General features: G+C 32.8%; 1 protein-coding gene across 3 annotated transcripts in view; it reads right to left on the bottom strand.

Moving 5' to 3' along the window:
• LOC106460776 (EF-hand calcium-binding domain-containing protein 7-like) overlaps positions 1-17,465 on the bottom strand; it is a 91,888-nt gene that overhangs the window by 53,276 nt on the left and 21,147 nt on the right. For all 3 annotated transcript variants that reach the window (XM_022387561.1, XM_013920512.2, XM_022387559.1), the window contains exons 3-4: positions 10,757-10,822; positions 2,626-2,771 (exon numbers count right to left, since the gene is read on the bottom strand). In XM_022387561.1, the coding sequence (XP_022243269.1) occupies positions 2,626-2,771; positions 10,757-10,822 (212 nt within the window). The remainder of the gene's footprint in view (positions 1-2,625; positions 2,772-10,756; positions 10,823-17,465) is intronic.

Below are 17,465 nucleotides of genomic sequence, written 5' to 3'. Positions count from 1 at the left end.
AATTAATATCTAGTAGATCTTCCTTTCGCTTCGTGGAGTTCGTTGATCCTTTGAGGCATCGTGATAATCATCTCGCCAATTTTAGATTGTGGGATTTTCGCCCACTCTTGCTTCAAAACTTGGAGTAGATTGGATTTTTTTGGTTGTTTCTTAATTTGCCGGTCGAGTATGGCCCAAAGGTTTTTGATGGGGTTCATGTCAGGAGATTGGCTCGGCCAGGGCAACTTCTGGATACCATTTTCTTCCTGCCACTTTTGGGTGTTTCTAGCAGTGTGACACGGTGCTCCATCTTCCTGGAACAACGTTGTGTTCTTGCCCACGAAACCCGAGGAATAAAGTGGCAAAAGTCCTTCCCCCCAATATTTCGACGTATTTCGCAAAATTTATGTTGCCAACGCACTCCACTAAGCTCGATCTCCCACCAACCCAAACAGCTCCCCAAACCATCATGCTGAAACCACCATGCTTCACAGTTGGCTGCAATCTGTTGAGCCAAAACTCTTGGTGAGGCATTCTCCAGACCCATATCCTTCCACTGTCCGAAAATTGAGCGAATCTTGATTCGTCTGAGAACAATACGGTCTTCCAAAAGTCCAAAGGCTTGGTCATCATATCACTTGCCCACTTCTTTCGTCTGACATAAATGTGTTTGCTGGGATGTCATTAATTTCAGCAGGTTTAGAGTAGCATTAAGCAGAATAAAGTATCAGACATTTTAAATAAGTAAGTGAACATGAGTGTGCTTTGTTTCTGAAATATCTGAAAGTTTGTATTCATATTTATCTTATATCATTGTATCTTACCTATGTTATTTTTATATCTATTTTCCCTAGGTAAATAAACAATTATTTTATTTAATTGATTGCTCTAGTAGTTTGCTAAATCCATACTTATTCAGCATGAGTGCATTCTTGACTAGTTGGTTATAATGCTTTCCCCCACATGGCTCCCGAAGGTAGAATTATAATGAGGCATTATTCTATAAACTCATGCTATAGATATTTCCAAGCTAGAATATAAATTCAGAACTGCCAATCTTGTGGCTTTACTGATATATAAAAAAAATATCAAATTCACATGACACACCCCTTCTGTATCATTCTGTCTTCCAAAAAATGCCAATAATTTTGTCCAACATTGCTAGTGGATTATTTATAACTAATAAAAAAAGCAGCTTTTTCTTTTCAAGATTCATTATATAGGTTATTTCACTTTGCTACTCATAGGTAGATATTTAGCATAAGTTTCATTGTTTGCAATCATGTTCAGCTTTGAACAACAAACTTTCAATTAGAAAGCCAGTTAAATTATAGCAGTTCTAGGACATTTTATTGTAATACCTGATATATTTTTTGTATTGAGAAAGATAATTTTTAAATAAACATCAATTGTTCTGTGGGCAATGAATATCATCATAAAAATTAGGTTTAGAGTGCTTTGTTTTTGAGGTGTAAAGGCCTGAATCCAGATGTAAGTACTAAATTTCGTTTTTTATGTATATTTCTTATTCATTGTTATAAAAAAAATGATAAATTTATTAGGATAGATAAATGAAATTAATTATTGTGATACTCGATATCCTACATTGAGGCAACCATTCACACATAATGTTTGTTTGTTTGTTTACACAAAGCTGTCCCGTTTTGATAAATTATTTTAGCATACTCTTGAGACACTCTAAATACAACTGTAAAGCAATGAAACTAAATGAAATCAGTTGTTAACAAAATACAATTTTTCCTGAAAAAACTTCTAATTTTCATTTACAAGTTTCTACACGTTATGCAACAAAATATCAAACTGTGAGATGAAAAAAAAAAAGAGTAATTTTTATTCCTAGCATGAAAATCACTTTTCACTCAGATCAACTCAGTAAAGGCTTCAGATCTTCACAGATAAACCTTTGGTACAAATAATTTACGAAAATTTCTGACTCTTTGTGACAAACAAACTTTTAATGTTTACTGAAAGATTGCAAAATTTTGTGAAAATACATAATGTAAATTTAGAATTATAGTAAATATTACTGCAACACCCTTGTACTTCCTCCCTAGATCGAATCACCTATGCTTTCTTAGTTCTACCTGGTTTCATCATTTCATTTAACAAAGACCTGACCTGAGAGAAAAAGAGCAGCCAATTTAGAAAATAATACAGTAGAAGCAACTGTCTATTTGCCTGCACTAGTATGCATCTTGCACATTACTTTTGTTTGTGATAAATAGAGTGTGTTCATTGTTTTATCAAACTTGTCCAATCTATCTGTCACACAAGATTAAATGTCAGTCAAGTTTTAAAACACAGATTACTTCTCAGATTTCCTGTTTAATTCTGCTTTTAAAGAATACCTCATTTTTTAAAACTTTTTGTACCTCATAAGAACTGAAAATTTAATCTTCTCTTTGCTGAGGGTTTTATCAGGGTAAAAAGTTAAATGGCTATATGTTGACTTCAGGTTGTAAGTAATTTTTTGTAGATTACATAAAAACCAAAAACTGAAAAAAATTGCTGAAGACGTGGCAAGTAACTATTCAAAGAATATATCATTCATGATTTTTCAAACATAAAAATCATTGAATGAAAACTTGTACATATTCTACTTGCATGGATTTCAGTCATACTTACTGTCGTCAGAAGATCAGTTAAATTTTCATAGCTTATACTTCCATATCCATCTCCTCCTAAGAAAGTGAAAGCCTCTATAAGATCACCAACTTTCAAAATTGGCTCTTGATCCACAATTCTTGTAAATTCTTCAAAAGAAATAGTGTCTGTAAAGTTTCAAACATAGATTTAATATATATATATATATATACATGTTAATCTAGTACTAATAATATTCAAGTGAAACTCATTGTGTGTCATGAACACATGCAGAAGAATGATTGAATGACATTACAAAAATTCACTATTATTTAAATAATGTATAACTACAAGATGTACTGCAGGCTTTGGAGAATAGAACCAGAGGACTAATTTATCAAGAAAAACGTTTTCAACCAAGTCACTTTAGCACACTTTTTTTATGGCCTACCAAAAAAAAGTGATTAAAGTCACGCTTGAGTTACAAATGTTTTCTTCAATTTCTTTTTAACTAATATTTAATAGATTTTTTCAATCAGAGGTGTGTAAAAACAATATTTCAGATCATTTTCTTGCAACAACTCACTGACTCATTTGTTGGATAACAAGACTTACCAGTTGGGATCAGTGTATGTCACCCCTAAAGCATGCAAAAGCTACTAGCAAGTAATACAAGATAATAAAAAACCCTATAACCCGAGTGCTTTTGAAAGGCAAACCTTTCTTCTTTAGGGGCAAACTGGCAATTCTCAATTTGCCCCTGAAGAAGAAAGGTTCACCTTTCAAAAGTGCTCAGGTTATAGGGTTTTTGTCATCTTGTATCAAGACTTCTTGAATCTACATGTTTTTCTGAAATCATGAAAGCAAGTACTACATGAAACTCAGTATAGTGATGTGAAATGATTAAGTTGGTGACCTATTGTTGCAAAGAGTACATTTAAAATCCCTTAAAACCTGCAGCAGACATAAATATAGATCTGAACTACTATTTTTGTACATTTCTGATTTGAAAACCATCGTGAATTAGTCAAGAGAAATGTAAGGGAAAATCTGCACCTCAAATGTCATTTTAATCACTATTAATAGCTCTGAAAAACATCTTATATTAAGCATGATTAACCATTTTACGCCACTGCAATAAATGTATTGTTTACAAATATTATTTCAGATATTATTTTAGCTGCCATAGGTCCTGTCTAGCTGTTGAGGTATAGTGTCAATCAACAATCATTTTGGACAATGAAGACAACTGATCTCAAACACTATTTACACACCTGTGATTCAAAATCTGTTATGGACAAATGAAAATGAATGTAAGGAAGAAAACGTGCAATCACATGTAATTTTAATAAATCTAAAAAGCCTCATTGCATCACCAGGTTATGTATTTTAACACACTAGAATATCTCTTTCTTTTAATAGTTTCATATTCTGAGAAAAGACATTGTTTTGTGAATATGAGATTTTACTTTTTCTTTTAGAGGAAAGTAAATTTAATGAAATTTTGGGTAACCAAGCATGTGGAAAATAAAGATACACTGCACACATGACAAAAAGAACTGCACATTAAAATCTTTAAACATTATTTCTTTTGTGACTTGAATATTACAGTAATGAAGGATTTTAAGAGGATGTTGAAAAAGTAATGAATGGAGTAACATGATCAATATATTAATGAAATTTTCTAGGATAAAGAAATCTTAGAGGATGTGCAGTTGAAAGCCAAAAAATGAAATGATGAGCAACAAGTTCAGTTTCCATCATAATTATACATGTGAATGATGAAAAATGAGTTTAAAAACATTCATAAATTGACAAAATATTAATACACACATAACCATACTTTATTTATAAAAAATATATTTCCAATAGCACTAGTTTTTAGAGGGAAGGATGGGTGAGAAATGTGAGCATAAATAAGTACCTATTGGAAATATATTTTCAGTATAGGAAAATAATAACTTTCAATACAGTATCTTACCTTCAATCATGTGTATAGCCAGAATCCCACACTGAATACATGAATGGACCGGTATGAGGGATAGAAAGAAATATCCTCTGAAAGCATCTGAAGAACACCCATGAAGTGTGATCACATCATTGGGAGGGAACACACATGGAAGACCGCACAACTTCTGTACCAGGTATACTCTGCAATTCTGGTGAAGAACCATCTACAAACAAGAATGTGGGGAAAGCTAAAATGGATGTTACCCAAGATATAGAGTGACTAAGGTACATTGGACGGTAGATGGCCAGTCAACTCCAGTCCAAATCCAAGTGACATCAAGAATACAATGTCTACCCTATGGTAGGAAAAGGGTCCACACCATCTTCACCCCAAGTTGAGTAGAATGGAAGCATGTACTTTTTTAAACTGATCTACAAAACAGAGTACATGTGCAAAAATCCACAACCACCCATACATCCGAATGATGGTATGAAGGAGTGTACCAATGTGGCAGGTCACATCAAACTAAACTCAATCTGACTGGAACTCCAGTGTGCAACAGCAGCCTCAATTATTGAAAACTCACTGAGGCAGAGCACGAGAGGGAGAACCTTTGCCCCAAACATCCTTATCCTCCAGATAGGACCATACAGAAGCCAGAGTGCATGTGCAGGCAACATCAACCTTTTTCATTACCCAGTCAAGCCATCTCAAAATTTTTATTTTCTTAAAAGTGGGTTCCTCTTTATCCAGATCAAATATAAATAGGTTAATGACTTAATGCAAGTTGGTTGTGAGGGCAGGGCTATACCTAGTGCTGTCTGTTTTCACTTTTTTATAAAATGTGTAGAAACAGCTATGTCAATTATAGAGATAAAGTGCCAAAGTAATCTTGGCAGGCACTTTATCAGTTATAATAGTCTGTGGAAGGTAAAGTCTGAAATGGGCATAGAGAGATATACATACCACTGTATAGTGGTCATGTGCAAAACCATATTGCAACAGTGGTCAATACAGGATCAAGAACAATTGGACTTAACACTTTCCATGACCACAGATTCAATGCAGATTTAGAGAAGTAAATATACCATAAGAGGCAAAACTGGAAACTGAGTGGATTTTGAGATGGAGATGAGATTTATTAAAAGTTGTTAAAGAAATAAATGAGATACCTAACCTGTTAAAATAGGTGAATAGACTGAAGAATGACAATTGGAGATAGAAGTCTAGGTGGAGATGAAACCACCAAATGATTAAGGTGTGTCAGTCATTGTCCACTTCCCTGTTGGAAGAACTTGTTCAAAGGTTGCTGAAACAGTGAAGCATGAGACAAATCTGATAAGAAGTGTCATCTTCTAGTGTAGAATAAATGACCAGGATGAAGTACTTAACATAACAGATGAGGAGGAGTCTCACAGCAAGAATAGGTGATTGCAGGCATCCCAAAAGGAGATATCTATTGCCTAAAGAGGACACAAGAGCTGACCAGGGTCAGAATGAACATTGTGGACAACAAATGACAAAAATAAATGGGAGAAAAGGATCCATCATCCTCCCAAGCCATCCATATGTAGAGAAGGAACGTGTGTTCAGGGAACAATAGAAATAAATGTAGAAAACACAGGTGAGGCATATCAGAACAGCAACGACCTCAAGCTAGAAGGAAAAGGTCTTCAAGGAAAGATGAGAAAAGGAATAACTGGCCAGAAGTTCAAATGGAATCTAGATGAAAGCATAAAGAACCACATGAAGGCCAAAATCAGGCAGATGAGCAAAATGAAGGAAGGACCAGAAGAAGGATGAGGGAAGAAAAGTTGGAACTACAACAAAAAAAGGGGGGAGAAAAGATGGCTGACAAGGATGCTCAATATACTACCATGTTATAGACCAACAATCTCTGGTCGAACAGCCTGGTAAACAAATCCAAATGATGAGCAACAGAAGGAGAGCCCAGAGGCAGAGAGTACTTGATGGACCAATGGCAATAAAAACACCACTTGTGTTGGGAAACATAGGGAGAGAGTGAAAGGATGAATTGACAGTAGAAAAGATGGCCAACACAATAAGAGAAATAGTCTGTTGAGGAAGGAACAGATATTCCCATGGTCAAAGATGAAGAGATGACACTCAGAGGTGAATAAGTAACATAGAAGGTTGTAGCAAGAGAAACTTTGATGATGGGACTAGAAAATGTAACTAAGATGCCAGTCAGTGGAAAAGAGGAAACCAACACAGAGCTGGCAAGTAAGATGCTACCAACAGGACTCGACAAGGAATGTTGCAGAACACTGTTAAGACATGTTGAGGAAGGCAGATGGCAAAGAACACATACAGAAGAGAAGTGACCAATACAAGCTAAAGGTGTCTACAGCCAGAGCAGTCAGTTGTGGAATCAGGAACCATTCATCTGAAACTGGAGAATCATTAGAAGTGGTTCAGAGAAGAAGTATAATGAGGGTATGTCAGTCCCCAGTATTCATGGTGAGAATTGACTGATGGGAACAATAACCCAGAGAAAAACAAGTGACTCTCTCTATGGCATACAAAACCAAGAGCTCTGACACTGTGTCCTCAAGAGGGTGGAGGAAGCACTATGGGGAAAAGGAAAGATAAGTGAAGAGAAAAAGAATGGGCAAATGAGTCACATAGGGAGAATTGAACTATACAAAAATCATGTGATGAGAGAGAGAGAGAAAGAGCCAAAGAAGAGACTCTGGAAAGGAAAAGAACCAATCGGAGATACCCCAGTAAAACTATCTGGAACCCAGTGGAGGGCTTCAGGTAGGAGATAAGAAGAAAACAGTTAGGAAATGGATAAAGCACAGAGAAGGAAAAGAGGAAAGAAGTTAGCCCTGGTAAGGGATAGTGGCAAAAAAGGGTCAACACACCTGCAGGCAGAATGGATTCCAGAGACTGAGGATCCAAGAAGGTAGAAGGGAAGCAACTATAAACCATGTTAAAGGAGTTGTGGAAATCAGGAGGACAAATCGGGGAAGAGTGGGAACGATGTTGGGAACAAGAATATCTCAGCATGGATATTAACATCAGGTGAAGGGGAAAAGAATAAAACTATATCAGGAAATCAAGGAAAAAATATAAAAAAAACATAGCGCATAGAAGAAAGGCAAATCATAGTAATAGCCTGACATAATCAGCAAAGAAACAGAGAATGAGGAAGCCAGAGCAAACCAAGGCAGTGTAAGTAGCTGGACAAAAACTTCAACCTCAAGATGGAGAATGCATACCAAATAGAAGAAATGGGAAGAAAGACAAAATCCATTAAAGGGCAAAACTGGTGTTAGCATCTTCCATAGCCAAAGAACCTCCAGCAGCCAGAAACATAATAGAAGCTGTGAGGAGTTTTGAGATATTACATCATATGGTATGTCAAATTCTGTAAATAGCCATAATAGAGGGCATTAACTAATCTCATTTCAGATGAAATTTGGGCTTTGTAAAAAAGCTAGAACCTTGGGAAGATGAAGCTGCAGAAAGATAGTGTAGAATTGCTCCAAAATTTCATCAGACTTTTTTTTTAATGCAATAAGTGTAATGTACAGGTCCGTGGAATTAGGAGAATTTTAGAAGAAAGACTTGTGGTAAAATAAAAGATCATAGGCCTAGACATTTGAGTACAGAAATTTACAGAAACCAGTTGATGCACAAAACTGTTTGAAATAAAGGCAAGGTTACTAATTTGCACCATTTTGTTTTTCTTCTTTCTCTCAATTCAACCAATCAGTGAACATGTGTAGACTCAGACAGGCCAATGGTTTGTTTTGAGTTTTGCACAAAGCTACATGAAGGCTCTCTGCACTGACCATCCCTAATTTAGAAAAGAATGACTAAAGGGAAGGCAACTAGTCATCACCACTCACTGCCAACTCTTGTGCTATTTTTTTACCAATGAATAGTTGGATTGACCATCACATTATAATGCCCCCACAACTGAAAGGGGTGTTTGGTGGAATGAGAATTCAAATCCACGACTCTCAGACCAGCAAAACTGACATGAGACCTCCTTGCACACTAGAGGCAAACTACATAAGGCCTTCAAAGAAGTTTGTTGAATTTGCAATATCGATAGAAATGTATGCAACAGCAGTTAATTATGACACCAAAATTAACTATAGTGGGAAAGCAGAGCTTAGATAAGTTCTCCTGATGCATGTCAATAAGTTGCATTGAAGGTGGGAGAATTTTGTGTAATTTTAAGAATGTGTCAAGGATGTTCAGAAGTAAGTCAAACTGATTTAAAAACTAAATTAATTTAATTAATGGCTAGATCTATACTTATATTTAAAATGTTATAGTGAAGGATCCTAAATATTTCCAGATCTGGATAGCACTGAATAGATCTCACAAATTTTAGATTTGTCACACTGCTTACCTAATTTAATTATTTCTTAAATTTGATTAGATTTGACATTTTTATAAAGGTAAATGTGATTGGTCTAGAGAACTTTCGCTAGAGAACACATAGAGCAAGAGCTACATAGGGTTTTAATATTGTGCCTGAGGTCAAAATGTTTGAAGGTGCTTACTGACACAAAAATATGTGCAAGTTTCAAAAAGTGATAAATATGGGATCCTCTGTTAAATTTTGCAAATATCTGTACATATGTGACATCAGTTATGTACCACAACTACTATGAGACCCATTATTTGTTGTATATATAGATTCATATTGAACTGATCTATTGCTGCATAGTGATAATTTTTGACAAAATAACAAATTTCTTATATTACTTTAGCTCTCCTTCTTACTACTTAATCACATAACCCACTTATATATAGTTTATTTCAGCCTATTACAAGCACAATGGTATAAATAATGACTAATATAAAGGGAAAATGCTATCAATGCCCTCTAATTTTATTTTCAGCCATTATCATACGTTGGAGTAAGAATGAAATAATAATGGTACAGTTGTTATTTTTTAACAAAACATGTAAAATACTATTTTTTTACTACATTTTCTTTACTTTTAGGTGGACCCAGTATGTCTTTTTCACTTCTAAACAAAGTAAACACCATTTATACAGAAATATATTTTTCCAGGGAGATCACCCTACAATGGCTTCAAACATTACGAGGTATTACGTATCACTGCATATAAAATGTGGAACATGTTGTTTATAAATGTATATTATTATCACAGATAGCTCTGTGCCTAGCAGTGAAAAGTTGCCAAAGATTGAATATTCTTCAATATTTAGAAAATGGAGTGTGTATACAGTGTACAAAACCTAATAAAGTAAAGGTTCTTGTAATATTTTACTGTAAAAGTAGATGCTCAAAATTATTGATATGAACCATATCTAACAAATAACGAGTTTCAGTATTTCGTAGTTATATAAAAAAATGACAAAATGCTGTTAACTAACATTAACTCTTGTAATTATTGTAAAAGTCATATTCTTCAATTGTTAGTTTGGTTTCATTAAAATAAGTCAAATTAGATAATTAAATAATACATTTAAGCTATTATTTGGTTTAATTTTTACAATTTAAAGTAGTCAACAAATGTATTAATTAATAAATTGTCAAGCTTTACCCTCACAGTTAACAAGATAAATAAAAAATTGGGAATTTAAAAGCCTGCAAATAGGGATCATAAAACAATTAAGGATACAAGGCTGGAGATACTGTAGACATTAGTTACTCAAACTACAAACCTCTATTTTGGCTCCATACTGTTACCTAAAATTACATTTGGTGGATTCAAAATAGAAACAGACCAAGTTTATAATTATTATTGTATTTTTGATGGGTCACACATACATATAGCTAAATTTTCAATTAAATTCAATATGATATTGCAATCATTCGGCATAGTCCAAAACAAAATTGGACAGAATGCTGTAAATAAGAAATATCTTTATCACTTTTTGCAATCTGTAAGTATATGTGGCACAAAAAACCTTAAACCTTCTGGTAGCAGAAAAAAAGATTAAAACCTTACTTACCTGGTTCTTATACTAATAATATATTGTAACTCAAATTATTATTTAGACAAGAGTTTAAAGATTACAGAAAAAAAAGAGGAAGTAGGCTGAGAGTTCAATTAAATGACAATAAGAGTTATGTTTTTTAGGTGTTATATGTAAAACAAAGGTTACTCTACTGATACCTCTAAACTAAAATTCAGTTATTATAAATTGCAAACTGATAAATTATGCTGTGAAACCTGGCACATTTCAAAGAAATAGAATATTTACCAGTTTCTGGGAGCCAGTACTTTGCCACTCTTTCTTTTGAAGGGTTTCTTCCCACAAGACAAAGAGCTAAGAATAAAAAAAACACAATCATTCAGTACATTCAAAAACAAAATTACCTGTCCTCAATGATTGGAAAAGTTTAAGTTAATTTGGCAAAAGTATTCGTCCACAGTAGCTGGAAAAGTTTAAATTAATCTATTGATTTAAATGATTTCATGGACTTTAAAAAGGTCAATTGTGTTAAACTCTTGGTTTCACTCAGAGCCAAAGTGGTGAGCTACTTATACCGCCCACCATGAAAAGAAACTGTTGAGTATCTCAGTAATTCTCAATAATAACATATGGTAAATCTACATTGTATTATTTAAGTTATATCACTGTTAAGGAGAATCACAATGATGTGTTATCAGTTAGTTATTTTTCTTTCTCTTATGTATGGTTTATATCTTTCTTTTGATATTTTCCACTTGTTGAACTTCTCTAATGTGATTCATTATCAAACACAGATCATGACTTCTGTTAGTCTTTTTGTTTTTCCCATGCATTTGCTATTAGAATCCATATTCAAAGAGGATTTTGTATATAATTTTTACTTTCAGTATTTTTATGTAATATATTGTGTGCTAATTCAGATCATATTATTTTGTCTTTTTGTAATGTTCTTCCTATTTGTTCTTGTCAACTGTCTTTTTCTTTATCAAGTGTTTATAGTAACTACTGTTAAGGAGAATCACAGTGATGCGTTTTTCTTCATTCTTTTTAGCATCTTTGGTTTTTACAAATCTTATTCATTCTGAAAATTAATCAGTCTGTTATGCCTGTTTATACAATTAGGATGATATGATCTATAGTCAAATTATTAACAAGTACTTACAGGTTTCGTGTAAAATTCTGATGCATACAGGTTTTGTATCTTGTTAATCATCAAAGAAAAGTAATATTAAAATATTACATTAATACCTCTACCTACATTTATTACTTCAATGACCTAAATTTTTATATATTTCTAGACTTCACATTGTTACTAGGAACTTCTGACTGCCACTACATGCAATATGAGATTTTAACCTCTGGCTAGGTTATCTCTATGATAGAATTATCTCTTCACATATCTTGTTAACCTGGTATTGGTTCAGTATTCTCCTAGAAACATATGGCTTGTTTAATCCTTTGCATAAACAGGTGGTATGACTGATCCATGTGCAATGAAGTACCTGTGTTAAGGTGATGTATTTCTTTTATGCAAGTTTGTTTTATGGAAATTTTACATCTCATTATCTATATAAGTACATGTCTTGGTCAGTACAGTATTAGTAGAAGTTGCTTTACAGCTCATTTAAATTGCAGTCCCTTAGTAACATAGATTTACTGGTTTTTCTTGTGCCAATATTAAATTAAATCTGAAATAAAATTAAGGTTTCTGTACTTAAATTTCTGAAATTTCTTATGCCTTGATTTCTAAAAATTCAGAAGTTAAAGCTTAAACTCAAAAGGGAACTCTACTAAAAAAAAAAGGAATCTAATGGCTATATAAATGTTTGTATACTGAAAATGTATTAAAACATTTCAAATGTAGTCATTACTTCTCTTTATTGAAAAAAATGAGTTTTTAACTCAATGAAAGAGGTATCCATATCAGTGCCAGATTTTCACTGTGCTTCAATTAACAAAAGTAGCAATTGCATTTGACTTTTATATTTATTAAGTTTCAAGATGGTCATGTCATACTATAGTAAGGTAATATCACTATTCTTTTGAACCTGAATATGATGAAAGCAAAACTGAATCAAATAAAACCAGTAATAACTAATGAGGATGCAGCCAATAGCATATCTACGATAACTGCCAAGTTACAAAAAGTTTTACAGAATGTTTTTGTTTCCATGAATGCAACAAAGCTATAAATAAAACAGAAATGCCTGTAAAAAGGTAATGCATAAAAAGGCATCACTGAAAGTGAAAGATTTCAGATTATAATAGCAATTAAATTACATTTCTCTCATTTCACAACAATCTATACAAAGAACTATAACCAAAACCTATAAGAGGTAATAATTATGTTAATCTTCTAATACTTGTAGTTATATTAAAGTAACTTTAGAATTTGCCATTTTGAAGTATCCACCGATTTGTAAAAATATGGAAAATTGTCTCTGTTGTCCAAGATCAGACTAACAATTAAGTGTAGACCTACTTCCCATATAATAGTTAGTAAATATTATCTTTGTTTCTTAGAGCTCTATAGTTTGCAGCATAAAAAAATACTCTTACTGAGTGCATGGTAATTTAGGATGGGTAAAAATGAGTCTCCATCTTGTGCCACAACAACAATTATAAGAAACTACTCTGATCCCATCAGAAGAATTTGAGGGAGTCAACTCTGCAAATGATGTTATAAATATTTTATGTACAACTGAATTGCAAAGAATAAAAACATAAAAGATTGATTGAGTATTACTTATAACATTTTTATAAAATAAAAAAACTCATTTGCCAGTTCTTGTACAATTGACTTGTAACAAAACAGTCAGGCAAAAAGTATTCAAGGTACCTTTTTAAACAGACTAATGGTTTTAGTCCATGGTTTTCAAACTGTAAAGGGTTTGACATACACTTATTTAGTGACTGTCTTTCTACTATGAATGCATTTTGCATTAAATATATATTTAAATCTTTTTAAATGCTTAAACATAATTCTATATGATGTCATAAATTTTTCACAAAAACTTGTTAAAGCACTCCCAATCTCAGTTGCATAACAGTATCAGGACATATGGTTGAAAAGGCTTAATTTATAATATTTGAATTATTTGTCATCACCATGAAAATGTCTTGCATTATATTCTTAGTTTCCTATTTTATGAAAGACATGAATAACAACATAAAGTTTTCACACTGACTCACTATACAGAAGCAAACAGAACAGAAATTATTATTTTTTCCATAACATAAAGATGAATAAAGTTTCAAAGTATAGGAACAACAATGGCTCTGTATGGTGTCACATGAGTATTTATAATGTTCCACCCAAATCATAACAATACTTTTTTAATAAATCAGTTCCTGATGCAGTTAGACATAAGATGACTTTTCTGCTGGACAATGACATTTTTAACAACTGGCTTTTTGGTGGATGCAATATTTGCAGGAAGGCTAAAAAGATTTACTTTTTTGGTAATCCATTATTTTATACACATATTCTTTTCTATATGTAAATTATTTCCTTTCTTTAATACGTTTAAGAATCCATTTTTTTATCTTTTGTAAAAACTATTTTTAATCTTTCACTCCCTTTTTGCTGATAATATTTGACATCCTAAGTTAAAGTTGTGATCACGAATAGCTAATTCTGTACAAATAATCATTCCTTCAAGACTAAAATGTTTTGTTTTAAGATATTATTTAATGATGAGAATATAACAGTTCTCCAGTATGTTAACATTATCATATTAATAGAATTCACAATGACATTATTAAAACTATGGATTTCAGAACTATATTTGCTGGAGAACTTCATTTAAGTCATTTCTTCTTTTTCATTTTTCATCAAATGAGAATAATCACACTTATGGAATACTATCATGAAATTCCAACTGTGGTGACTTGTAATGTGATAAATTAAAGAAAACCATTTTACTGTCAGTGCCAAAATTTTCCATTTTCAGACCATGTTCAAGAAGCAAGCTGTGAACTTCTTTACAACCAAACTTCCCCATGGCAAAAGATTATTTACACTGTGATACATGTACCACATAAGAACCACCTACCACCCATGATTTCATATTCATTGCAAAATATGAACAGTATTTGGCAGAAATGTCATGACAATCACCAAAGACTGAGCTTATAGAGTAATCATTATAGCATCATGTGGAACTATATAATCTCTGTGAACTACATGAACAATAAACTGGGTAAATATGTACTTCACTGAGTACAGGCATGTTAAAAACATTAGCCATTTCATATAAACACTGATATATTAAACTGATAAAAAATACTGCAAGACAAAAAAGATTTTTTTAATATCACATTTTTTAGGTAACACCCATGCACCTTTGTGATTTGATAAACAATAATAATGTATTCTTAATACAGAAGTCTCAATTATTTTACTTTGAAAAGACATTTTTCTAACATACTGAGGACAAATGCCGAGATTCACAAGCTGAAGTACAGATTATCAAACAAATTAATTTGTTTCAGTTAGAAATTATAAATGCCAAAGATGTGTTGCTTCATACAATAAGGATTTTTTAATGTATGTGCAATATGTCATACAGAATACATAAAAGTGAAGTATTTTGGATAAGATGATGCATGCACTGCATTAAATAAGGACATTCACAACTTTTGGTCACATAATTGTTAACATCACATGAAAAACTTGACAAGGAAACACTTTCAGTATTTCAGAGTAATAAAAGTGTTTTTAATTGTTACTTTCAAGACTTGATTTATGTATTTACTTTTGTTTGTGTTTGTTTAACTACTAAGTTGATCTATGGAAAAGGGTTATCTTAAGCAAATTGAGTTATGTAAAAGATTTTTGTTTTACGATATTATGGGTGCCTTTCCAGTATTCATTTGATTTAAGATATCTAATTTTATTTTAATGTCATATACAGTACATTTTATTTATGATTTCATATTGTGATTGATTTAAAAAGGGTTATTCGTGTATGACAGTTTTGAACATAAGTGAAAGTATTTATGTTGTGTTTGATACAACTTCTAATCTGTGTATAAGTGTAATGGTATTAGAACAGTTTCAGGTTTGGAATCTTTCAATCACGGTAGATGCACCTAAAAAATTTAATTACGTAATTAACTTTACCTTTAAAGTCACTTGAGTTGAACTGAAGAATAAGATAAAGAATATTGTATAACACAGAGAGAGTGTGCAATGGTTCCAACTGTTTCTCTATTTTCTCATATGTTATGCCTAAATCCACTTTTACTTGTAAATTAGTTTCATCAAATGCCACTTCTAGATTGTCATAAAACAGATATGGTGTTCTGTGTTTCCAATTTACAATCAAGTTTGTATTTCATCCCCACAAGTCATTTCGTGTAAATTTTGTGATGTTTTTGCACATGTCCAATAAAAAAGTATTAGTGCAGGTTGTTTTCAAATGTGTGTTGGATAGTGTTTGAGACCTCTTGTTTCATCATGAAAATGCAGCCAGCTCCAGAGTGTAAGTTTACATTTGTGTTAGATATGTGTTTTGTTGCATTTATTGTGTTATATCTATTTTTTTAAAGCAATTGACATGAAGAAACACCCACTATACAGCCACATACTAAATAATAATGTCATTTAAGAGGGTAATAAATGAGAATTAATAGAAATGATGTTTGCCACATAGTGGCACATTATGAAACTACAAAGAAAATGTTTTATATGCTTTTTATGTATAGTAATACAAGACATGTACCTCTTCATTTTTCACAGTTATGTCAAAATTTCCAAAATAGAAAATTTTCTATAGATAGAAAGCTCCCACCTCTGGGATTGTGCAAATAATATATGTTCAACACAGTGAAAGAAACTCAGTGACTTGTTTGAATATGCCAATGTATTTGAGGGACCAAATGCCCAATTGGGCTGAACAACAGTGACTCATTACCACACAGGTCCAGGTGAAAATCATTCTAAAAAGGAAGAACTGCGCAAACTTTCCTGGAGCACTGGGGATGTAGCCAGCACTTAGGTACAGAGCATGACTCTGTCCTCCAACCTTTTCAGAGTGCTTAGTCATCTCCAGTAGTGATTGTTAGGAAAATGACTCCAAAGTTGGTGTGATGGGAAGTCTTGATTATCCATGCGATGATACCACTGTATGCAAGTACTTGACTGGCACACTTTTTGGAGACTTAAAATATAACGATGATGGCAACAATTTGCACAAATAGAGGAGTCCCAAAAGAGCTTGCTAATAAGTATCTGAAGCATTATGACGCGGCTTTTGTTCGTAAAGATAATGCTCTCATAATGAAATGGGAAGACTGAAGAGCAGTATATGTGACTACCACGAAATATTCAGCTGGTTTTGTTGTTCAAGAAGCTAGGCCTACACTTGCTGATGGGTATGCTGCTTTCTTGTTTACAAACACACCGTAAATGAAAAATTTACTGGTGGAAATGCATAATTCAGAAGGAATTGCTACTTGAGAGAAATTCACTACCAGCAATCCTCGTGCAGGTCGTAAGCGAAAGCCTGAAAAGGCTGTCCATATTTTAGTTCCTATTCCACCATTGCCTGGTAGTTCAAATATGCATCCAAAAAACCAATGCAGAGTGTGTTATCCAAAATGCAAGGAAATAATAAAGTGTTACAATGGATACCCTGAAAAACCAGGCCTATGCAGTACAGAATACTTCAAAATATGGCATAATAAATGGGATTCTTCTAATTACGTAAGTTTACTTCAATAAATGTATATATTTATATATTTTTAAAAGAGGACACGTTATATAAGTAATATGTTTATAAATATGCTTATAAAGATTATAATGATTTTATTGGTGAGTGAGTAAAAATCATTTTGCGCTACATACGACTATTTTCGCAATTTGTACGGAAAGGGTTAAGGCCTTTCCCTTAACACTCTCCATATAGGCTCAGTTGAATTGACCGATTAGATGACCACTTTTTACTCATTATAGTTTCGATACTACAAACTTTTAATATAATATGAGCATCTT

The sequence above is a fragment of the Limulus polyphemus genome, unplaced genomic scaffold (genome assembly GCF_000517525.1).
Source record: "Limulus polyphemus unplaced genomic scaffold, Limulus_polyphemus-2.1.2 Scaffold834, whole genome shotgun sequence".
Classification (NCBI taxonomy): domain Eukaryota; kingdom Metazoa; phylum Arthropoda; class Merostomata; order Xiphosura; family Limulidae; genus Limulus; species Limulus polyphemus.
Note: the sequence above shows the minus strand (reverse complement) of the source record. Positions and strands in the feature narration are given on the sequence as shown.